We start from the raw sequence: 25,564 nt of genomic DNA, 5'->3' as shown, positions 1-25,564 counted from the left end.
AATTCAGTATTTTCCAATTCTAACCCATTTGGAATTTTTTTTTCCCCAGCTTCCTACTACATCCTTTGCAATATTAAATGGGGCCTTTAGAATGTACAACTTGTCCCGCAAAAAAAAAAAAAAAAGCCCTCATACGCTGTGTGAATGGAAAAATAACAACTTTAGAAAAATGAAAACGCAAAAAAGGTTAAAAAAAAAAGCCCCATTAAAGGTTTGATTTATATCCATGTGAACCTGTATAATGGGAAAACACAAACCTAGTAAAATGACTGCAGAAACAATTCATTTTGATAGAGCTCAAATTAAAATAACAAAACTTTATTTATATTCTCGTCAAAATCTGAATGAATGGCTATCTGCCTGTAATCACGTCCAACAGTGAACCACACTCCGTACTTCAACTCTTGAGTACACCTATTTCTCATCAGGGGTTAAGGAAAATGAACGTATTTTCTTTCTGTGTCCGTTCAGTTTTTTTTTTACAGACCGTATAGGGAACCATTCATTTCAATGGGTCCGCAAAAAAAAACGGAAGTTACTCTGTGTGCATTCCGTTTCCGTTCCGCCAAAAAATAGAACATGTCCTACTATTGTCCGCATTACAGACAAGGATAGGACTGTTCTATTAGGAGCCAGCAGTTCCGTTCCTCAAAATACGGAATGCACCGTCATCCGTATTTTTTGCGGAGTCGTTGTTTGCGGACCGCAGAATACATACGGTTGTGTGCATGAGCCCTAAGTGCAGGTTGATACTAGCAGTGTCTGTGGACCAGACCGATGGGAGGGTAGGGATATTACGGCACACTTATGTAGTGTGTAACACTGTGATCCGCTGAGCTGACCTAGTGCTCACTATCATTAGCAATATAGAATTACAAGACGCCGTGTTCCCCTCTGTGTCTAGCACACTTATTATAAAGCATCTTGCAATTATGATCCACTGAGCTGAAGTAGCGCTTAGCTAGATCAGTAGTAACATGGGTTATCTAAACATGGTGTTGTGCGTGCAGCAAGTAGCCCTCGGCACTCTCATGGCCGTGGCGTGCAGTTACTAATGTTTGTTAGTTACTTTGTTTAAACCGGCTTAACCACATGCGCCTTTACACCTGATGAACAGCTGGGAGTATAGAGCAGGGAAACACGTCAAGGAAGACGCTGGTCAGGAACCCAGTTACATATGTAGCTAATTTTAGTGAGCGCTCTTAATAGAGGGATAATACATAGGGCAACGCCGTGTTTAGTTAACTTATGTTACTATTGATCTAGCTGAGCGCTACTTCAGCTCAATGGATCAGTGTGCTAATGATCTTAGGGCTCTTTCACACTTGCGTTGTCCGGATCCGGCGTGTACTCCATTTGCCGGAATTACACGCCGGATCCGGAAAAACGCAAGTGAACTGAAAGCATTTGAAGACGGATCCGTCTTCAAAATGCGTTCAGTGTTACTATGGCAGCCAGGACGCTATTAAAGTCCTGGTTGTCATAGTAGTAGTGGGGAGCGGTATACTTACAGTCCGTGCGGCTCCCGGGGCGCTCCAGAATGACGTCAGAGCGCCCCATGCGCATGGATGACGTGCCATGTGATCACGTCATCCATGCGCGTGGGGCGCCCTGACGTCACTCTGGAGCGCCCCGGGAGCCGCACGGACGGTAAGTATGCTGCTCGCCCGCTCCCCACTACACTTTACCATAGCTGCCAGGACTTTAGCGTCCTGGCAGCCATGGTAACCATTCAGATAAAGCTAAACGTCGGATCCGGCAATGCGCCGAAACGACGTTTAGCTTAAGGCCAGATCCGGATTAATGCCTTTCAATGAGCATAAATTCTGGAACCGGCCTTGCGGCAAGTCTTCAGGATTTTTGCCCGTAGCAAAAAGCGCAGCATGCTGCAGTATTTTCTCCGGCCAAAAAACGTTCCGGTCCGGAACTGAAGACATCCTGATGCATCCTGAACGGATTGCTCTCCATTCAGAATGCATGAGGATAAAACTGATCAGGATTCTTCCGGCATAGAGCCCCGACGACGGAACTCTATGCCGGAAGAAAAGAACGCAGGTGTGAAAGAGCCCTAAGTGAGCACTAGGTCAGCTCAGCGGATCAGTGTTACACACTACATAAGTGTGCCATAATATCCCTACCCTCTGAACCACAGACACTGCTAGTATAAACCCGCACTTAATGAAAACTAGGTGTGCTGAAGAGATGAGGCACGGAGTGTGGTTCACTGTTGTATGCGATTACAGGCAGATAGCCATTCATTCAGAGTTTAGTTATTTTATCTTAGTTTGAGCTCTATCCTACATATAGTGAATTGTTTAGAATCCTGATAGACGGAACCGTTTGGGACCCTTTTCAGTTAATCGACTGCAGAAACAAGCAGGACCTTACATTTAGAGCTGAGCCTCTGTAAGGCTACTTTCACACTAGCGTTATTCTTTTCCGGCATAGAGTTCCGTCCTAGGGGCTCAATACTGTAAAATAACTGATCAGTCTTATCCCCATGCATTCTAAATGGAGAGCAATCCGTTCAGGATGCATCAGGATGTCATCAGTTCAGTCATTTTGACTTTTCAGGACGGAGATAATACCGCAGCATGCTACGGTTTTATCTCCGTCCAAAAAGACTGAACACTTGCCGGATACGACCCTGAGTGTTCTGGAAAAACGGATCCGGCATTGCGGTCTGCGCATGCTCAGACCGCAAAAAATTAGAAAAATATAAATGCCAGATCCGTTTTTCCGGATGACACCGGTGACAGAACTGCCTGCCGCAAGTGTGAAAGTACCCTTAGAAATGTCATCTGCTCAATGTCCAAACACATTTGAGGCAATTTACATTTCAGGAGGTTACAGCAGAAAATGTCTTTGTAATGACCATGTGTATGATGAGAAATTTGCATTAGTGGACATATGAAAGTGGCACTCTAGCCTCACATCAGCACTCTGGGTGGTCTCCAGAGAGGCTTTTATGGTAGGTCACTGGCTCCTATTAAGATAAGTGTACAGACAGCTAATGCACGCATGTTTCCTACACACTCAGTTCTAGGAAAAGTGGCTATTCCCATGGCTTCCTGTGATGCAGAACCTGATACGTCGCTGTGAATGAACATCTGTCACCACATCCCACAATGGGAAACATCCAACACGTGTAAGACGAGTCCCATGTCCTTTCTGGCATCTCCAAGAGTTCCATCAATCCTAAGAAAAAAGAGGTGCAATGAGGGCAGTGCTGGCACCTCGTTGCACCAAGAGACTTCCACCGTCTTCTGGGCCACCTATACAACCTCTGTGATGTACCAGGCAAGTCTTGTGAGAACACGATCTGTACAGGCGCAGCAAAGGGATGGAGACCGCCAGGCAGTTAGGCAATCCATCATTCCGTTTACTGCGCATGTACAGAACGCATTGGTTCTCTGCATGTTTGCCAGGTTGCGGCCGGGACTTCGCTGGTCCCTATTATAGTTTAAGAGGCCAGATGGAATTTTTGCACACCATGGACACCAACTGCTACAGATGCCACTCACTACTCACACCATGGACACCTACTGCTACAGATGCCACTCACTACTCACATCTTGGACACATACTGCTACATATGCCACTCACTACTCACACCATGGACACATACTGCTACAGATGCCACTAACTACTCGCACCTTGTACACCAACTGCTACAGATGTAACTCACTACTCACACCATGGACACCTACTGCTACAGATGCCACTCACTACTCACATCATGGACACCTACTGCTACAGATGCCACTCACTACTCACATCATGGACACCTACTGCTACAGATGCCACTCACTACTCACACCATGGAGACCTACTGCTACAGATGCCACTAACTACTCGCACCTTGTACACCAACTGCTACAGATGTAACTCACTACTCACACCATGGACACCTACTGCTACAGATGCCACTCACTACTCACATCATGGACACCTACTGCTACAGATGCCACTCACTACTCACATCTTGGACACATACTGCTACATATGCCACTCACACCATGGACACATACTGCTACAGATGCCACTAACTACTCACACCATGGACACCTACTGCTACAGATGTAACTCACTACTCACACCATGGAGACCTACTGCTACAGATGCCACTCACTACTCACGCCATGGAGACCTACTGCTACAGATGCCACTCACTACTCACACCCTGGACACCTACTGCTACAGATGTAACTCACTACTCACACCATGTACACCTACTGCTACAGATGCCACTCACTACTCATACCATGGACACCTACTGCTACAGATGCCACTTACTACTCACACCATGGACACCTACTGCTACAGATGCCACTCACTACTCACACCATGGACACCTACTGCTACAGATGCCACTCACTACTCACATCTTGGACACATACTGCTACATATGCCACTCACTACTCACACCATGGACACATACTGCTACAGATGCCACTAACTACTCGCACCTTGTACACCAACTGCTACAGATGTAACTCACTACTCACACCATGGACACCTACTGCTACAGATGCCACTCACTACTCACATCATGGACACCTACTGCTACAGATGCCACTCACTACTCACATCTTGGACACATACTGCTACATATGCCACTCACACCATGGACACATACTGCTACAGATGCCACTAACTACTCACACCATGGACACCTACTGCTACAGATGTAACTCACTACTCACACCATGGAGACCTACTGCTACAGATGCCACTCACTACTCACGCCATGGAGACCTACTGCTACAGATGCCACTCACTACTCACACCCTGGACACCTACTGCTACAGATGTAACTCACTACTCACACCATGTACACCTACTGCTACAGATGCCACTCACTACTCATACCATGGACACCTACTGCTACAGATGCCACTTACTACTCACACCATGGACACCTACTGCTACAGATGCCACTCACTACTCACACCATGGACACCTACTGCTACAGATGCCACTCACTACTCACACCATGGACACCTACTGCTACAGATGCCACTCACTACTCACATCATGGACACCTACTGCTACAGATGCCACTCACTACTCACATCTTGGACACATACTGCTACATATGCCACTCACACCATGGACACATACTGCTACAGATGCCACTAACTACTCACACCATGGACACCTACTGCTACAGATGTAACTCACTACTCACACCATGGAGACCTACTGCTACAGATGCCACTCACTACTCACGCCATGGAGACCTACTGCTACAGATGCCACTCACTACTCACACCCTGGACACCTACTGCTACAGATGTAACTCACTACTCACACCATGTACACCTACTGCTACAGATGCCACTCACTACTCATACCATGGACACCTACTGCTACAGATGCCACTTACTACTCACACCATGGACACCTACTGCTACAGATGCCACTCACTACTTACACCATGTACACCTACTGCTACAGATGCCACTCACTACTTACACCATGGACACCTACTGCTACAGATGCCACTCACTACTCACGCCATGGAGACCTACTGCTACAGATGCCACTCACTACTCACACCCTGGACACCTACTGCTACAGATGCCACTCACTACTCACACCATGGAGACCTACTGCTACAGATGCCACCCACTACTCACACCATGGACACCTACTGCTACAGATGCCACTCACTACTCACACCATGGACACCTACTGCTACAGATGCCACTCACTACTCACACCCTGGACACCTACTGCTACAGATGCCACTCACTACTCACACCATGGACACCTACTGCTACAGATGTAACTCACTACTCACACCATGGACACCTACTGCTACAGATGCCACTCACTACTCACACCATGGACACCTACTGCTACAGATGTAACTCACTACTCACACCATGGAGACCTACTGCTACAGATGCCACCCACTACTCACACCATGGACACCTACTGCTACAGATGCCACTCACTACTCACACCATGGACACCTACTGCTACAGATGCCACTCACTACTCACACCCTGGACACCTACTGCTACAGATGCCACTCACTACTCACACCATGGAGACCTACTGCTACAGATGCCACCCACTACTCACACCATGGACACCTACTGCTACAGATGCCACTCACTACTCACACCATGGACACCTACTGCTACAGATGCCACCCACTACTCACACCATGGACACCTACTGCTACAGATGCCCCTCAGTACTTACACCACGTACACCTTCACAACAAGGCACCTGTACAGTGAACACGCAATACACTAAACATGAAATTATGCAAATATCAAAAACAGACTGGAGAAATTCCCCGTGCACCAGTCACACATACTGCACGGACACCAGCACTACACTAGGCACCGCACCAACTTCCCCACAGCACTCTAACTAACATATCTACCAGTGCTCAGTCACTTTGAAACTAGACCGTTTCTCCAGCGTTGTCATTACACGCAAAGCCTTCTGGGTCTTGTAGTTTACTAACGCAGCTGGGGCTGAAGTCGAGGAGCCGCCAGGAACTACAATCCCCGGAATGCTTTGCGGCTGGCGGAGGTCCCTGGTGCGGCATGGCGGAACAAACGGATGAAAACATTCCCGTGTATGATGTGACACACGTGAACACTAAGAAGATACATGTCGCCTCCTTTGGACATTTGTGGAGACAGAATCTGAGCGGCTGGGACCTGAGTCTGGAGGAGGTGTCCTCCGTGGACTTGGGGGATGACGAGCTGGCTGCAGAGCTGGACTGCACGGCGGATGTAGCGGCCGAGATCAAGAACCTGTGCAGGTAACACTGGGGGAGATTTAGCAAACTGGTGTAAAGTAGATCTGGCTTAGTTGCCCATAGCAACCAATCACATTCCACCTTTCATTTTCCAAAGGAGCTGTCAAAAATGAAAGGTGGAATCTGATTGGTTACTATGGGCAACTAAGCCAGTTCTACTTTACTCCAGTTTTGATAAATCTTAGTGTGTGGTGTGTCCACTTTCTGCACGGTGTAGTGGACGCTCCACAGGTCATGTCTGCAGTCCCTTCATTGATCAATAGGTCTGTAATTGGAGACAATAAAACCCCTCAGACATTGTTCTCTTTTCATTGCTGATGTCACCTCTGAGGAGTTTTTCATTATAACAAGACAGGCGCTGGTGGAGTGGGATAAAATTTGAGGTAACTTGTGCCCTCTGTTATAGGGGCAGAGTCTGTCAGAAATTCCAGACTATTTGGTGTGTTAAAATGGCGGAAACCCGATGGACCCTTTTATAGTCATTGGGGTCCAGTGGGCGCTGTTGGCATCCGTCATCTTTGGCTTGTATAATTGATAATTGACCACATTGACCCCCTCCAGATTCTAGAAGAAAGTAGTAGTGGAATGCTAGCAAAGTACATACTGTACTTTGGCTAGAATGGGTGGTCCATGCACAACCCAAATAACCCCATTTTCTTAAAGGAGAATTAAACCCTAAAAAATCCATACCGTAAATTTGCACAAATAAATGTAATCTATAGTGCACACCAGCTATGTCTACAAGGTGCTCCCCAAGCTGCTGTCTTAAGCGGTTTAGGAGAGATCTTCCAGACAAAGCACTATGGGGGGCATTTTTAAGACCAGCGTTTTTTATCGCCGGACTTGATTCCCCTGCGCAGCCGGGGGATGTGTCAGATTTATGCAGCGGCGCCGGCTCTCAGAGATTTGGCGCATCCTCTTGCTGGCCATGCAACAGACTGAAATTTACGGCATCCTCCTAGCTGCCATAGATTTTTTTCTTGAAGCCTTTCTTGATGTCCTCACCACACCTCCTTTTCTCGCCACAGATATGCTGTGCGCCCCAAAAATTTTACATCACAAATTTGTGCCGTAAACACGCTAATAAATGTCCCCCTACGTCTTTCCCCTAGTCCTTTGGCCACAGAACGGCTGAGTGAACAAGCCTGATGTCACAAACACACACTGAACAGTCCGGTCTGCGTGCACCGCTATACAAGTCCCTGTCCCACTCGCCTGAGACCTGTCATCTTCCTCCCGGCCTCTTTATTGTGTATATAACACTCCAGCCAATTTTATTTTACCCCATTTACCCGCTGAGACTGATCTTAGCAGTGCAGAGGTGGTGAAGGACCTGTAAGGACCTGACTGATGTCACGATAATAACAGTCTGGTAATGCTGGGAGTTGTAGTTTTGTCCTCTTATACCCTCTCCTTGTAATGTCCACTGATGCTATTGGCTGTCCGCCCCCCCCCCCGATACAGGATGTTTTCATCGTTGTGCAGGGAGAAGCAGCAGCGGCGGGGACCAGGAGGGGAACAGGGTAAGTATATTACCAGTGAGTGGCCCGGTACACGTGGGGGGAGTTCCGCTTCATCAGGCGGACAGCAAAGCGCAGCAGGCAGTGGTTTGGTGTCCGCCTCCAGAGCAGAATGGTGACTGAATGGAGGCAAACTGATGCATTCTGAGCGGATCCTTTTCCATTCAGAATGCATTCGGGCAAAACTGATCCGTTTTGGACCGCTTCTGAGAGCCCTGAACGGATCTCAGGAATGGAAGGCCAAAACGCCAGTGTGAAAGTAGCCTTAAACTACGTAACTCAAAATTAACCACTCAAACACACTACGCTCTCTAGCAGTTCACAGGGTTAATACATCAACATATGTAACACTTCTTCTGGAGAAATTGTTTAGAACATAGGAAGGCTATTATTAAAAAAACTGTTTGAAATAGGGTTGTTTCGGGTATCGAATTTTCGATACCCAATCTATACTTTTGCCTGGTATCGACCTTGATACCAGGATTAGTCTTTTTTCAATACTAGACTTCGCTATTGCGCAGTCTAGTATCGGAGAACAAGGAGCGCGCTGCTGTCGGCGCTCTCCGCGTTCTCCTCAGCAGCACAGGGGAGAAGGAAGCAGTCTCTCCCTCCCCCCTGTGCCGCTGCTGGCGCTGCCACCAATGAGGAGAGAGGGGCCACCAATGAAAGTAAAGGTTTAAAGAGGACCTTTCATCTGGCAAACATTTCTGAACTAAGTATCATGATCTGTACAGCGGCGCCCGGGGATCTCGCTGCACTTACTATTATCCCTGGGCGCCGCTCCGTTCTCCTGCTATGTCCTCCGGTATCTTGGGGAACTTGTTTATACTGGGCAGAGACTGCCCTTGTTCTTCTGGGCGTCTTCTTCTCCTGGGAGGTTTTTTCCCCCAGGCTGTGATCTCTGCGCTGCGATTGGCCAGTGCTAATCTGGGAGAAGGAGACGCCCAGCAGAATAAGGGCAGTCTCCGCCCAGTATAACCAAGTCCCCGAAGATACCGGAGGACATAGCGGGAGAATGGAGTGGCGCCCAGGGATAATAGTAAGTGCAGTGAGATCCCTGGGCGCCGCTGTACAGATCATGATACTTAGTTCAGCATTTTCTGCCAGATGAAAGGTCCTCTTTAATATAAATCCCGGAGGCGGGGGGCTGCGATTAGCGGCAGTTAACCCCTTAGGTGCCACACCCGCCTCCTGTATTAAATGTTAATTATATTATGATTGGTGGTGCAGTGTCCCCTCCCCCCTCCTCCCCAGTATTAAAATCAATGGTGACGCAGTGCGCCCCCTCACCTCAACCCCCCAATATTAAAATCATTGGTGGCGCAGTGTGCCCCCCCAGTATTAAAATCAGTGGTGGCAGTGACCACAGGGTCCCCTCCCCCTCATTAGTGGCAGTGGCAGCTTCTGATCAGAGCCCCAGCAGTGTAATCCTGGGGCTCTGATCAGTTACCATGGCAGCCAGGATGCTACTGAAGCCTGGCTGCCATGGTCAGCTCCCTGCTGCTGTGTGTACTATGCACAGGGCAGCAGGGAGAGTGTGAGGTCCTATTCACCCTGATAGAGATCTATTAGGGTGAATAGGACAAGGGATCCAGGTTCTAGCCCCTAAGGGGGAAATAGTTATTAAATAAAAAGTAAAAAAAAACACATCAAAATATTAAGTATAAATCGCCCCCTTCCCCAATTTTGCTTATAAAATATATAAACAATAAATAAATAAACATATTACATATCACCAAGTCCAAACTATTAAAATATTTTAAAAAATGTCCTATGCGGTGAGCGCCGTAATAGAAAAAAACAAACAGTGCCATTCGCAATTTATTTATTTTTTGTCACCTTGTCCCCCCCCAAAAATAGGATCGGAGTGTTCTATTATAGAAACATAGAATGTGTTGGCAGATAAGACCCATTTGGCCCATCTGGCCCATCTAGTCTGCCCAATATACTGAATACTATGGATAGCCCTTGTCCCTAACTTATATGAAGGATGGCCTTATGCCTATCCCATGCATGCTTAAACTCCTTCACTGTATTTGCAGCTACCACTTCTGCAGGAAGGCTATTCCATGCATCCACTACCCTCTCAGTAAAGTAATACTTCCTGATATTACTTTTAAACCTTTGCCCCTCTAATTTAAAACTATGTCCTCTTGTAGCAGTTTTTCTTCTTTTAAATATTCTCTCCTCTTTTACCTTGTTGATCATATGTGGGCCGGACGTTCAAAAAAAAGCGGAATGCACGCTGCTTTTTTTGGTGTTTTTTTTTTTTTTTTCACGTGGTATCGAATGGTATCAAGTATCGCAATATTTTTTTATGGGATCGAAACCGAATCAAAATTTTGGTATCCGAACAACCCTAGTTTGAAAGTTAAAAAGAATAAAAGAAACGGAACTTAATATGTTACGAGACGGTACAAGTTCTGGAATGTATTGGATAACACTGATAGTTTGCTTTCAGTGTCATCTAATACATTCCAGAATTGTAAGGGTTACATTGCATCATAAATCAATATAATGCTATGTGACTCCAGCAGTGCTGAAAGTTCAGGCCGGGTGCCTCACTGCGAGACACTTGCTCGTCTGAAAGGGGCCTTAAAGAGGACCTTTCATCTGGCAAAAAATTGTGAACTAAGTATCATGATCTGTACAGCGGTGCCCAGGGATCTCACTGCACTTACTATTATCCCTGGGCGCAGCTCCGTTCTCCCGTTATGTCCTCCGGTATGTTCGGTCACTTGGTTATAGTAGGAGGAGACTTAGGGGACTTGTTATAGCAGGCGGAGACTTAGGGGACTTGGTTATAGTAGGCGGAGACTGCCCTTGTTCTCCTGGCATCTCCTTCTCCTAGGCTGTACCGGTGGCTAATTGCAGTGCAGAGCTCACAGCCTGGGAGAAGAAGACGCCCTGGAGAACAAGGGCAGTCTCCTCCTACTATAATCAAGTCCCCTAAGGTTCCATTCACACGGAACGGAATTGCGGACCCATTCATTCTTATGGGGCAGCACGATGTGCTGCCCGGACACGGAATTGCAGACCCACACTTCCGGGTCCGCAATTCCGTTCCCAAAAAAAATAGAACATGTCCTATTCTTGTCTGCAATTGCGGACAAGAATAGGCATATTCTATAGTGCCGGCAATGTGCGGTCCGCTTGTGCCATCGTCTCTCCCCCCTTTGTGCCATCGTCTCTCCCCCCCTTGTGCCATCGTCTCTCCTCTCCCCCCCTTGTGCCATCGTCTCTCCTCTCCCCCCCTTGTGCCATCGTCTCTCCTCTCCCCCCCCTTGTGCCATCGTCTCTCCCCCCCTTGTGCCATCGTCTCTCCCCCCCCTTGTGCCATCGTCTCCCCCCCCCTTGTGCCATCGTCTCTCCCCCCCCTTGTGCCATCGTCTCTCCCCCCCCTTGTGCCATCGTCTCTCTCCCCCCCTTGTGCCATCGTCTCTCCCCCCCTTGTGCCATCGTCTCTCCCCCCCTTGTGCCATCGTCTCTCCCCCCCTTGTGCCATCGTCTCTCCCCCCCCTTGTGCCATCGTCTCTCCCCCCCTTGTGCCATCGTCTCTCCCCCCCCTTGTGCCATCGTCTCTCCCCCCCTTGTGCCATCGTCTCTCCCCCCCTTGTGCCATCGTCTCTCCCCCCCTTGTGCCATCGTCTCTCCCCCCCTTGTGCCATCGTCTCTCCCCCCCCCCCTTGTGCCATCGTCTCTCCCCCCCCCTTGTGCCATCGTCTCTCCCCCCCCCTTGTGCCATCGTCTCTCCCCCCCCCTTGTGCCATCGTCTCTCCCCCCCCCTTGTGCCATCGTCTCTCCCCCCCCCTTGTGCCATCGTCTCCCCCCCCCCCTTGTGCCATCGTCTCTCCCCCCCCCCTTGTGCCATCGTCTCTCCCCCCCCCTTGTGCCATCGTCTCTCCCCCCCCCCTTGTGCCATCGTCTCTCCCCCCCCCCTTGTGCCATCGTCTCTCCCCCCCCCCCCCCTTGTGCCATCGTCTCTCCCCCCCCCCTTGTGCCATCGTCTCTCCCCCCCCCCTCCTTGTTCCATCGTCTCTCCCCCCCCTTGTTCAATCATGTCTTCCTCTTGTGTCATAGTCTCTGGCACTATTGATGAGGGCACTGTGTTTGGCACTATTGCACTATTGATGGGGGCACTGTGGCTGGCACTATTGATGGGGGCACTGTTCCTGGTGGCCTTTTGACTGGAGCCATTCATGGGAGCTCTCTGGTTGGCACTATATAGAAGGATGCTCTAGCTGCCATCATATATGGTGACACAAACTGGCACTCTGACACCCTTTTTTTTATTGTGGGCACCCTGGCTGGCACTATTTGTGGGCACATTTACTTCCTTTCTTGACCTTAGTCGCGCCCCCACCCCCTCGTTGTCACCAACTTACCTTTTCAGCAGGGGCGCTGCTGACACTCCATCGTTCCGCGCTGCTCTGGACCTAATGTCACACAGCGCATCAGGTGACGGTGTGCGTACGTCAGGAGGTTAGTGCAGCGTGGGACCATGGATGTGCCGTGGAGTGTCCGGAGGCCCCCTGCTTGAAAGGTGAGTATTGTGGGCCAGCGGGAGACCACGGAGCGGGAGTAATATCAAGCTTTAAACTCCTGCTCCGTGGTCACATGACACAAAAATTTGCATCAAGGATTTTTTTGTGTCGAATTACTCTATTTAATTGAGTACTTGTTGCAGCCCTACAGGTGATGCCGGTGAATAGCCTCATTCCAGTCATAAGCAGCACTTGGAATATAAGCAAGCTACGGATTAGGTCTAGTATTTATTAGATTAATATTCATCTTTATGGTTTTTGATATCTGACCTCTTCTGCAGGTTATAGTATTCTCTACCTGACCTTTCAAATGCTCCACCAGATATAGGGGGTTCTGAGGAATCTCTAATGCCAGGATAGGGTTTATAAGGTGCAGTCTCCTGTCTGTGTAAAGTTGTTCTGCTTCCCTGGTCTTGTTGTAGGGCTCATGCACACAGCCGTAGCCTTTTTTGCGGTCCCATCTTTGTCCGTAATGGGACAAGTGGGGTTTCCATTATGAAAATGCTGTTAGTACAGTAGGGCCAGGGTGCCGTGAATGCAGCGCTCCCTGTGCTGGCTCTGTACTCACCACTCCCTGGTCTTGTTGTAGGGCTCATGCACACAGCCGTAGCCTTTTTTGCGGTCCCATCTTTGTCCGTAATGGGACAAGTGGGGTTTCCATTATGAAAATGCTGTTAGTACAGTAGGGCCAGGGTGCCGTGAATGCAGCGCTCCCTGTGCTGGCTCTGTACTCACCACTCCCTGGTCTTGTTGTAGGGCTCATGCACACAGCCTTAGCCTTTTTTGCGGTCCCATCTTTGTCCGTAATGGGACAAGTGGGGTTTCCATTATGAAAATGCTGTTAGTACAGTAGGGCCAGGGTGCCGTGAATGCAGCGCTCCCTGTGCTGGCTCTGTACTCACCACTCCCTGGTCTTCTCCTGTGCCACATGCTGCGCTCAGCAGGAGGACGTCGGCAAGCTCTGGGACGTTGGGTCGCAGCACAGTGTGGCAGGAAGAGCGATGGATTTCAAGAGCGGCGCCCAGAACAGGAGAGGTGAGTTGCTTTTTTTATTTTCCTTATTTTTTTATTTTTTTTATCTGAGGTCTGATTGGGGTCTTATTAACATGTGGGTCACACACTATTACACTGCATGGAGTGCGTCTGACGCCAGCTCTGCCCCCTCCCTCACCTCCGTGACTTGCAGAGCACGGGCTGTCCATGTGAAGGCAAGGGGAAGACACCGGAGAGACGCCGCGTGTGTGAGCTAATGCGGCTTTGTCTCCCTGGCTGAAGTCGGAAGCAGCGAGGTCAGCGGTGGCTCGTCCCGGTCTCCCGCGTGTTCCAGTAGTAGCATGCTGCTGTATTTTCTCAGGCCAAAATGCCGAAATACTTGCTGGAATGCCGGATCCGGCATTAATTTCCATTGAAATGTATTAATGCTGGATCCGGTATCAATTGTTGCGGTAAAACTGATCCGGTTTCCGGGTCTGCGCATAAATACCTGATCCATTATTGCAATGCATTTGTCAGACTGATCAGGATTCTGATCAGTCTGCAAATGACATGCGTTTGCATACAGTTTTCCTGATCAGACGAACTGCCTGCCGGAATCAAACAATGCAAGTGTGAAGGTACCCTAATACTCTTTCTAACCTACCATCTTACTAACGGTGTACTACACCTGGACTGACAAATTTCTGACCAGTATATCTATTAACGACTGTGGACTTATTTTTTTCTTATTTAATTACTCCTGCTGGAAATGCCACCTAAAAAGAGACTATCAACACGGATCTGATATTAACAATGCTAATAGACGTTCCGCCGCGGGTTTGGGAGTTGATACAAGACAGAAACAAAATGCTTTAAAGGGAACCTGTCACCTCCCAAAAACATCCCAAGCCGGCAGCAGTACCTGAGAGTAGCCAGCAGCGTGTTTGTAACGATCATTTTCCTACTGCAGGCAGATGGAGCAGGAGCTGTAAAAACGCTCTTTAATCCCTTGCCGACGCGCTTCTCTGGTCAGGCTTGAAGTCACAGAGGCAGCGGCCTCCTTGCTTCAAGTCACGGTAACCACGCCCCCTTCCTGCCCCTTTGCTGTGACTGACAGCGCTTATCCACGACAGTTCGGCTGTTTGCCCACTCTTCTTTGCAAAAACACTCCAAATCTGTCAGATTGTGAAGGCATCTCCTGTGCATGGCCTTCTTCAGATCACCCCACAGATTTTCAATCGGATTCAGGTCTGGCCTCTGCCTGGGCCATTCTGATCTGAGCGCTCTAAAACACTCAGATTAGGTGAAAGACTCCCTTTAAATGATGGCAGGTGTATGCTGACTCCTATTTAACATGATTTTGAATGTGATTGCTTAATTCTGAACACGGCTACATCCCCAGTAATAAGAGGGTGTGCACACTTATGCAACCACATTATTTTAGTTTTTTTTGTTTTCTTCCCTCCACCTAAAAGATTTCAGTTTGTTTTTCAACTGAGGGATACAGTTTATAGGTCACATTAAAGGTGGAAAAAGTTCTGAAATGATTTATCTTTGTCTCATTTTTTTACATCACAGAAACCTGACATTTTAACACTGTATATATACCACCTCCGTAGAAAACCTGACGTATTATATGAGTTGTATAATTATATGACTGAAAGACAAGATTGTGTATTATTAGCAGCGGGGGATTATAGTACAGTGATAGATCCAAGTATAGACAGATTATCCAAGGGGAAAGTTTTACATTATAATACTAACTTCGCCAGATTACTATTGGAGTTTGGTTGGAGTGATATAACCCTGAAGAAAAGGTGTTTTCCTGCTACTCGAGGACGCATCAGTCCTGGTCTAGGATAGACGCGATCCTCGGTAATGGGAAACTGTTGGAAAGGAATGAAATAATTATTACGTATGTTCCTATGTCTATGTCAGATCATTGCGCAATTGTAGTGAAGATTGGGTCCTTGGTAAAACAGATATCTAGGGTTTTTACATTTAATCCCCATTGGTTTTATTTGTTGAATGATGAGAACTGTATTATGGAGGAGCTGAAGTATTTTTTCTCTGTTAATAGAGACTCCGCTAATAAGCAGTGGATTTGGGATGCGGTAAAGGCTCTCCTGAGGGGAATATTGTGTAAGCAAGTAATAATTAAAAGATAAATGGTAAAACTCAGAATTTAGAAGAGAAATTAAAAGACGTCTAAAAACTGTGCAGAAGACCCCCTCATTGGAAAATTTGAGAAATTAAGACTATATAAATGAAACAGTTTAAGAAGTATATATGGGAAAAAGCACAGATATCCATGTTTTTCGGGGGGGGGGGGGGGGGGTGGTAGGTCTTTTGCAGAAGGTAAAAAAGTGGGTAGCGACTTCCGGTTCCGGCGCTCGTATGTGAAGCAGCAGGAGAAGAGAGCTCCGTGCTGGAGAACCGATAACAAAGCCACGATCGTCTTACAGAGGGGTGCAAGCCCCGCTCACTGACCTCATATCTCCTCCTGAGTGGATGGAGAAGTACTTGACCAGGAGTGGTGCCAGCGTGGGAAGCCCGGCGTGTTGCAGGCAGGCGAGGGGTGAAGCAGGGGAAGACAAGATGGCGGGCGCCACAGATCGCCTCATGCGTTCAGCTAGATCCTCATCCCAACCCCCCCCACAGGCAGTGGATGCGACTCTTATATCCGCTGCAAACGATACCGCCTCTATTGAAACACACTGATATTAATAAGCTATAGTCCGCGTTTGTAGCTTTCCTGTGGAAGAAGAAGAGGCCACGTATTGCATATAGGAAACTTTGCCTTCTAAAATGGGAGGGGGGTCTTCAATTACCTGACATCTGGGGCTACAACTTGGCAGCACTATGGCGGTATATACGAGACTGGGTTTGGGGAACCTCACATTATGCCGACAGGGTGCTGGAACAAGAACTAGTGGCGCCTTTTGATCTCCATGCGCTGTTACACACCAAAATCTTGCTCCTTCCGGAAAATGCCAAACAGGCTCTGATACTCAGAGACACAATAGCGACGTGGAAACATGTCAGAAAATTATATAAACTACTTATCTATATCTCAACCTACATGCCGCTGTGGTCCCTCCCATCTTTCCCTCAAGGGAGATCCAATAGCCTATTCCAAAATTGGCGAAGGAATAATGTGAAGACCCTAGGGGATTTATTGTCGGTAAATGGACAAAAACTACTATCTTGGGATGAAATACAGTCCAAGTACTCCATACCCCCAAATCAGTACTTACAGTTTTTGCAGGTGAGGGCTTTCTGTGCAGCCCAATCAAACACACTGGGCACTGAAACTGCTAGAACTAGATTCGCTAGCTTGATGAACCGGGCGAGCAGTGCGGATTCTATTTCCATACTGTATAGAAAACTAATGAATGTTAAATCGGAAGGGGTGGCGCAGACGGTTTTTAGAGAATGGGAGAAGCAGGTGACCGATAACAAACTTACCTTTAAAATACGCGAGGGGATGGATAGAATAAGAAGTGCCATCAGCAGTGAACATTGGAGGGAAACACAATTCTGAATAATACACAGAGCAACCTATGCCTACAACTTGTCCTATGATAATGCGCCAGCACATTAACTGAGAAACTGCCCCAAATGTGATATGCATAAGGCCGATCTTCTACATGGGATCTGGGGATGCAGCAAGCTGAGACTGTACTGGGGACAAGTATGTGCGTATGTCAGGGAAACTTGGAAGGTCGAAGTTAAAGATATACCCCAACAATGTGTGTTTCAATATATCCCTAGGGTCCAGGATGACGATGACTCACCCATAGTGGGCACCAAGGGGCCACATGTCCTATTGCTCGCGGCAAAAAAATGTATACTGAGAAAATGGTTACAGCCCCAGCTGCCCACTGTGGATGAAGTCGTTGGCACAGTAAAAGTGCTCATGTATATGGATAGGTTAGTGCGGAGCGCAACAAGGAATCATCCATACAATCCTTTATTAATAAGTGGAGGCCATTTATTGAAAAGTCACTCGCCATATATGAGAAAAAAGAGGTCATGAAACCATTTGTTGACACATCATGGTATATGAAAGCCAGAATAGCAGGTAGCCTGGGAGACCTGGAAGTTTAATCTAGGGTGCTTTAGCTTATCTGTAGTGCTAAGATATAAGTTTACAGGGTAAGGGCTCATTCAGACGGCCGTATGCTATCCGCAAAAATGCGGATCCGTTTTTATGCGGATTAGATGCTGACCTATTCACTTCTATGGGGCCCTTTTCTATTCCAAGGATCCGCAAAATAAATGAAACATGTCCTATACTTGTCCGTGAAAATCAGGACATGGCCCTATTGAAGTCTATGGGTCGACAAAAAGACTGAATGCTATCCGTTTTTTTGCGGATCCGCAAAAAAACAGATAGCATTCAGTATTTTTGCGGACAGCATACGGCCGTCTGAATGAGCCCTAATGCAGATTAATGGGATTAGGAAAATAAGAGTCGAGAGTGACAGAGCTAATTCTATTCACACCTGAAACTTTTCAGAAATATTTTGATGAGATTCCGGTGTATACGAGGTGCTTCTGATCTCGGCTTGTTCTTGCAGTTTTTTGTTGGGGGGGGGGGGGGGGAGACGGGGTATTAAAAAAAAATAAAAAAATGGATCTAGGCAGAATGTCTTTCACCATGCGATGCTTGATTCCGAATTGTCATGATATGATGTATTCAGAACCTACCCTTATGTATTGTATCGATCATTGTATGTACCATATTGCTGTCTTGTAACTTGGTCAACTGCCAGATCTGAATAAAAATTTTGATTTGAAAAAAGTGGGTAGCTTTTGGCAAATATAATTAATAATAATAATAATAAAAAAAAGTTGGATAGTCCCATTAAAAGAGAATTATGGGCAAATGGTTAAATCCCAAAACAGATTAGTACTTTATTTAGTAAATATTGTGAAGAATTGTATAAATCAAAAATTAGGTATAAAAAGGGAATATTTATGTTGATATTTGAATGATATTCCCTTCAGGAAGCTTGCGCAAGCTCATAAGATTTAGCTGGAGGAGAGTATACGGCTGGATGAACGAATGAGAGCCCTAAATTCAACTAAAGATAAAAAAAGCCCCAGGAGGGGATGGTCTTCCATTTGAGGTATACAAGGAATTTCGTTCAGTTCTTCTACCGGAATTATTGGAGACGCTCGTTGAGGCAAAGAGATTAAATAAATTACCTAAATCAATGGAAGAAGCCACTGTAGTTTTGATTCCTAAACCTGAAAAGGATCGTATAGATCCATTTCACTGCTGAACACTGATATCAAGCTATTAGCCAACGTATTGGCAGAGAGGTTAACAAAAGTAATAAAAACAATAATAGATGATCAAACAGGGTTTATTCCTGGGCGATTGATATGTTCTAATATTAGAAGATTATTTATAAATATAAAAGCGAATAAAGATAAAAATAGAAAAAAGCAATATTATCATTAGATGCAGTTAAGTCTTTTCATTGTATAGAGTGGGAATATTCTTAAGATTCTTAAACGTTTTGGTTTTGGGGAGTCCTTTATAGGTTGGATTAAGCATATCCATGTCCTAGGGCGAGGGTGGCGGTGAATGGGGTGATGTCCCTGCCTTTTTAGGGGCACTGGGCAGGGATGTTCCCTATCGCCGCTGCTTTTTGCAATCGCAATAGAAACATTAGCGATAATTATCAGAGAGAATGAAAGTATTAAGGGGTTTCAATTTGGTAATGAAAGGGAGAAAATAATGTTATATGCAAATGAAATTCTGTTGTTCTTAGCAAATACCGATGAGGAGGTGGTGAAAGTGATGGAAATAATTGAGAGATTTGGATATTATTCGGAACTTAAAATACATTGGGAAAAATCTCACTTGATGTCAGTAGTATAGCCTCTGGACGTTTCATCAAACTAAAAGTGACAGGTCGACACGCCCACAACCCCTCCTAGTCCAGCCCAAAGCGCCGCCCACAGCCCAGCCCAAACCACGCCTAAATAACGCCCATTTTAACAGTATGTTTTATCAATTAGATCAAGGTTTTGATTATACACTTAGTTTTAGATGGATTGGGTATTGGCAAAAAAAACAATATTTTTTATGTTGCACAGGTGGTAAGGAACGGGGATATTTTTTCATTTTTAAAGTTAGCACAAAGGAGAAAACCTACCGAATGTATTGTGGTTTAAGTATCTTCGGTTAAGATCGGCACTTGGGAGTGTAAGGAAAAAAGATATGTTTGAGATAGACACTACTACACACTTGAATGATTTGATAGGTAACGTGGGGCAAAAGGTGAAGATTTCTCAACTTTATAAAGGATTACTTAAAACGTGGCTTAATAATACATGCTCTCCGGGACAAAGGGCTTGGTTATCCGGCGATTCATCTCGAAGAGTGGGATAATACAGGTCCTTCTCAAAAAATTAGCATATTGTGATAAAGTTCATTATTTTCTGTAATGTACTGATAAACATTAGACTTTCATATATTTTAGATTCATTACACACCAACTGAAGTAGTTCAAGCCTTTTATTGTTTTAATATTGATGATTTTGGCATACAGCTCATGAAAACCCAAATTTCCTATCTAAAAAAATTAGCATATTTCATCCGACCAATAAAAGAAAAGTGTTTTTAATACAAAAAAAGTCAACCTTCAAATAATTATGTTCAGTTATGCACTCAATACTTGGTCGGGAATCCTTTTGCAGAAATGACTGCTTCAATGCGGCGTGGCATGGAGGCAATCAGCCTGTGGCACTGCTGAGGTGTTATGGAGGCCCAGGATGCTTCAATGCGACGTGGCATGGAGGCGATCAGCCTGTGGCACTGCTGAGGTGTTATGGAGGTCCAGGATGCTTCGATAGCGGCCTTAAGCTCATCCAGAGTGTTGGGTCTTGCGTCTCTCAACTTTCTCTTCCCAATATCCCACAGATTCTCTATGGGGTTCAGGTCAGGAGAGTTGGCAGGCCAATTGAGCACAGTAATACCATGGTCAGTAAACCATTTACCAGTGGTTTTGGCACTGTGAGCAGCTGCCAGGTCGTGCTGAAAAATGAAATCTTCATCTCCATAAAGCTTTTCAGCAGATGGAAGCATGAAGTGCTCCAAAATCTCCTGATAGCTAGCTGCATTGACCCTGCCCTTGATAAAACACAGTGGACCAACACCAGCAGCTGACATGGCACCCCTGACCATCACTGACTGTGGGTACTTGACACTGGACTTCGGGCATTTTGGCATTTCCCTCTCCCCAGTCTTCCTCCAGATTCTGGCACCTTGATTTCCGAATGACATGCAACAGTCCAGTGCTGCTTCTCTGTAGCCCAGGTCAGGCGCTTCTGCCGCTGTTTCTGGTTCAAAAGTGGCTTGACCTGGGGAATGCGGCACCTGTAGCCCATTTCCTGCACACGCCTGTACACGGTGGCTCTGGATGTTTCTACTCCAGACTCAGTCCACTGCTTCCGCAGGTCCCCCAAGGTCTGGAATCGGTCCTTCTCCACAATCTTCTTTAGGGTCCGGTCACCTGTTCTCGTTGTGCAGCGTTTTCTGCCACACTTTTTCCTTCCCACAGACTTCCCACTGAGGTGCCTTGATACAGCACTCTGGGAACAGACTATTCGTTCAGAAATTTCTTTCTGTGTCTTACCCTCTTGCTTGAGGGTGTCAATGATGGCCTTCTGGACAGCAGTCAGGTCGGCAGTCTTACCCATGATTGCGGTTTTGAGTAATGAACCAGGCTGGGAGTTTTTAAAAGCCTCAGGAATCTTTTGCAGGTGTTTAGAGTTAATTAGTTGATTCAGATGATTAGGTTAATAGCTCGTTTAGAGAACCTTTTCATGATATGCTAATTTTTTGAGATAGGAATTTTGGGTTTTCATGAGCTGTATGCCAAAAATCATCAATATTAAAACAATGAAAGGCTTGAACTACTTCAGTTGGTGTGTAATGAATCTAAAATATATGAAAGTCTAATGTTTATCAGTACATTACAGAAAATAATGAACTTTATCACAATATGCTAATTTTTTGAGAAGGACCTGTATACTGGTAAATTTAAGATTGGTCTATTTGGTTCAATTTAATATTTTACGCAGAATATATATTACACCTCTGGGTCCACAGTGTGACGCACCAGATGCGGATGATTTGCATATGTTCTGGTCTTGTGCAGAATTGAAACAATATTGGGGTGCAATCCATAAATTTATTACCCATAAACTGAAAGTTGGTATTCCATTTACGGTGGAATGTTAGGTGTTGGGTGATCTCTCCAAGGTGGGATGCCGTAAATATAAAAGAGCACTTTAGATTAAAATAACGTTTCTGGCGACACTTTTGATAGCACGGGTGTGGTTCTCGCGAAATGCTACAAGTATTAATACATGGCTAAACCTTGTTAGGCCTCATGCACACAACCGTTGTGTGCATCCGTGGCCGTTGTGCCATTTTCCGTTTTTTTTTCGCGGACCCATTGACTTTCAATGGGTCCGTGGAAAAATCGGAAAATGCACCGTTTGGCAGCCGCATCTGTGATCCGTGTTTCCTGGTCGTGAAAAAAATATGACCTGTCCTATTTTTTTTCACGGCCAACGGTTCACAGACCCATTCAAGTCAATGGGTCCGTGAAAAATCACGGATGCACACAAGATTGTCATCCGCGTCCGTTTTTTCCTATAATTTCAATGGTAAACTTGACTTAGTTATTTTTTTCATTTTTCATGTCCGTGTATCCTCCAAAAATCAAGGAAGACCCACGGACGAAAAAACGGTCACGGACCTACGGACCCCGTTTTTGCGGACCTTAAAAAAAAAAACCGGTTGTGTGCATGAGGCCTTAATATGATTAAATTCTGAGGAAAAATGGATTGGGATCTGGGGAGATTGGAAGTTTTAAGGCTTTCCTGATTCTATTACATATTGTTGGAAGGGATGGGAGACGCATCGGAAGGGGGGGGGGGGTTGTTGGGGGGAATTTAGGAGGCTAATAGTGGCAATAAGAAAAAAATAATGTTGTTGTTTATATTAAATGTTATTGTTTGAATTTTAAATAAAAATGGCGCGGCGACGCTACCAAGAATGACCATAGAGATGAGAAATATCGCATTTTAGAGCTTCTTTTTGCACACATAAGCCACCGGAAGATCTGGCGGGAACAAACCGGTTCTTAACTGTAGTTCCTCGGGTGTGTCAGATCTTAAATCTACAAGTAAATAGCCGTAAGGCTTGTGTGTAGCATCTTCTAAAAAGAAACGTGTTTTACCGGGGTACATTTGCCAAGCCAACGTAACAACCTGGATATTATCACGCGGGTTCTTAAAAAGGATCATGTATTTAGTGTTTCAATTTATGGTTCGGCTTTTCTTACCCTGAGAAAAAACGTTTTGAATGAGATACATAATACTCAAATTTCTGTAGTGCACGTATTTGGTGAAAGCGTTTTGTATTTCAAGATTTTCACAAGCAGCCTCCATAAGATCATCAACAACGGCCAAATTTACCTTGTCCGGTGGAAATAGGTCATCGTCCGTAAAATTTTACGCTATTCCTTCGATAAACCTGATATTTGTAAACAAACAGGTTAGCTCATACATGAAAACGGTTGTTGAAATTGCGCTGCCATGTTTAATAGCTGAAAGGTATCGTTGAAAAGTCAGTCGTCAGTTGTCTCTTTGTGTAGACGCACTTTTGTGTTTTACGTAACAGTCTTGTCTCTATGTCCCAACACTTCTTATTTCTTAAAATGCTGTTTTTTTTCTATACCTATTGTTTTCGACGTCTTGGGATCGTGGTTGCGTGAGTAATCCAACACAAGGTCTTTTACACTGTCAAAATTAACAAGTACAGTTTTCCTGTTGTTGAGTTTGTAGCAGTACGTGTTTGGACTGGCAGATACAAACTCAGTAATGTACGTGCCAACGGGCATTTCACTAGTCAGTTCGCCAAGAAAATCGCCCAATGGTAGGTTCCAGTCACCCCCTCTACCTACGAATATAACGGAGTCTGTGTCGTGATAAAGACAACGTTCTTGCAGTCTGTGTAGGAGTGTGTATAACTCGAGTCTGGCTAAGTAAACTTTCACACTTGCGGCAGGACGGATCCGATAGGCTGTTCACCCTGTCGGATCCATCCTTCCGCTCTTTTGCTGGACCGCCGCTCCATCCCCATTGACTATAATAGGGACGGGGCGGAGCTCCGGCGCAGTACGGCTGTTCGCGGTGAGAGGCCGCCGGACTAAAAAGTCGGACATGCCGGACTTTTAGTCCAGCGGCCTTTCGCCGTGCACTGCCGTGCTGCGTCGGAGCTCCGCCCCTGTCCACATTATAGTCAGTGGGGACAGAGTGGCGGTCCGGCGGCACGTGAAATAGCGGAAGGACGGATCCGTCCTGCCGCAAGTGTGAAAGTACCCTTAGGCTGTTGTAAAACAGGCTATAAAAATGTTAGTGTTTTTGTTGAGCATGTAGCACTCTTTTGCATAACGCCAATTGACAACAGCTGTCTCGTCATTGATGAAATTAACCTCTGAGAGATCTTAGTACGGTAGAAACGCTAATGGTAAAAGCTCGTCAGTATCTGTGACTATACCGGCAAGTTAGGCTACTTTCACACTAGCGTCCATAGGTCCGTTCGTGAGCTCCGTTTGAAGGAGCTCACGAGCGGACCCGAACGCCTCCGTCCAGCCCTGATGCAGTCTGAATGGAGCGGATCCGCTCAGACTGCATCAGTCTGGCGGCGTTCAGCCTCCGCTCCGCTCGCCTCCGCACGGACAGGCGGACAGCTGAACGCTGCTTGCAGCGTTCAGCTGTCCGCCTGGCCGTGCGGAGGCGAGCGGATCCGTTCAGACTTACAATGTAAGTCAATGGGAACGGATCCGCTTGAAGATGTCCCCATATGGCTCAATCTTCAAGCGGATCCGTCCCCCATTGACTTTACATTTGAAAGTCTGAACGGATCCGCTCAGGCTACTTTCACACTTAGAATTTTTTCTAAGTTATTAATGCAGACGGATCCGTACTGAACGGAGCCTCCGTCTGCATTAATATGATCGGATCCGTTCAGAACGGATCCGATCGAACGCTAGTGTGAAAGTAGCCTAAGAACGCTGAGCAAACTTACCCCACAAAGAGTTTAGGAAAAAATTAATCTCTGGGCGGGTACACTTTAACTTTGGCAATGCCAAAGTATTTTTTGATGTGCCCCAAATAAATGATTTCTGGGTGGCCTACGGGATACGTCTTGGGGCCCTTTCACACTTGCGTTGTCCGGATCCGGCGTGTACTCCACTTGCCGGAGGTACACGCCGGATCCGGAAAAACGCAAGTGAACTGAAAGCATTTGAAGACGGATCCGTCTTCAAAATGCTTTCAGTGTTACTATGGCAGCCAGGACGCTATTAAAGTCCTGGTTGCCATAGTAGGAGCGGGGAGCGGCATACTTACCGTCCGTGCGGCTCCCGGGGCGCTCCAGAGTGACGTCAGAGCGCCCCAGGCGCATGGATGACGTGTACATGCGATCACGTCATCCATGCGCCTGGGGCGCCCTGACGTCACTCTGGAGTGCCCCGGGAGCCGCACGGACGGTAAGTATGCTGCTCCCCCGCTCCCTGCTACACTTTACCATGGCTGCCAGGACTTTAGCGTCCCGGCAGCCATGGTAACCATTGAGAAAAAGCTAAACGTCGTATCCGGCAATGCGCCGAAACGACGTTTAGCTTAAGGCCGGATCCGGATCA

General features: G+C 46.5%; 1 protein-coding gene across 2 annotated transcripts in view; it reads left to right on the top strand.

The window, feature by feature from the left end:
• SNAPC3 (small nuclear RNA activating complex polypeptide 3) overlaps window positions 1-25,564 on the top strand; it is a 128,840-nt gene that overhangs the window by 35,766 nt on the left and 67,510 nt on the right. Inside the window, exon 1 of one of the 2 annotated variants that reach the window (XM_044272228.1) lies at window positions 6,522-6,790. The exons of the other annotated variant lie outside the window; for it this stretch is intronic. Coding sequence (XP_044128163.1) covers window positions 6,570-6,790 — 221 coding nt within the window. The 5' untranslated portion in view covers window positions 6,522-6,569. Of the gene's footprint in view, window positions 1-6,521; window positions 6,791-25,564 lie in introns of those variants that run through there. 2 annotated transcript variants of the gene reach the window in all.

The sequence above is a fragment of the Bufo gargarizans genome, chromosome 1 (assembly GCF_014858855.1).
Source record: "Bufo gargarizans isolate SCDJY-AF-19 chromosome 1, ASM1485885v1, whole genome shotgun sequence".
Classification (NCBI taxonomy): Eukaryota; Metazoa; Chordata; class Amphibia; order Anura; family Bufonidae; genus Bufo; species Bufo gargarizans.
Note: the sequence above shows the minus strand (reverse complement) of the source record. Positions and strands in the feature narration are given on the sequence as shown.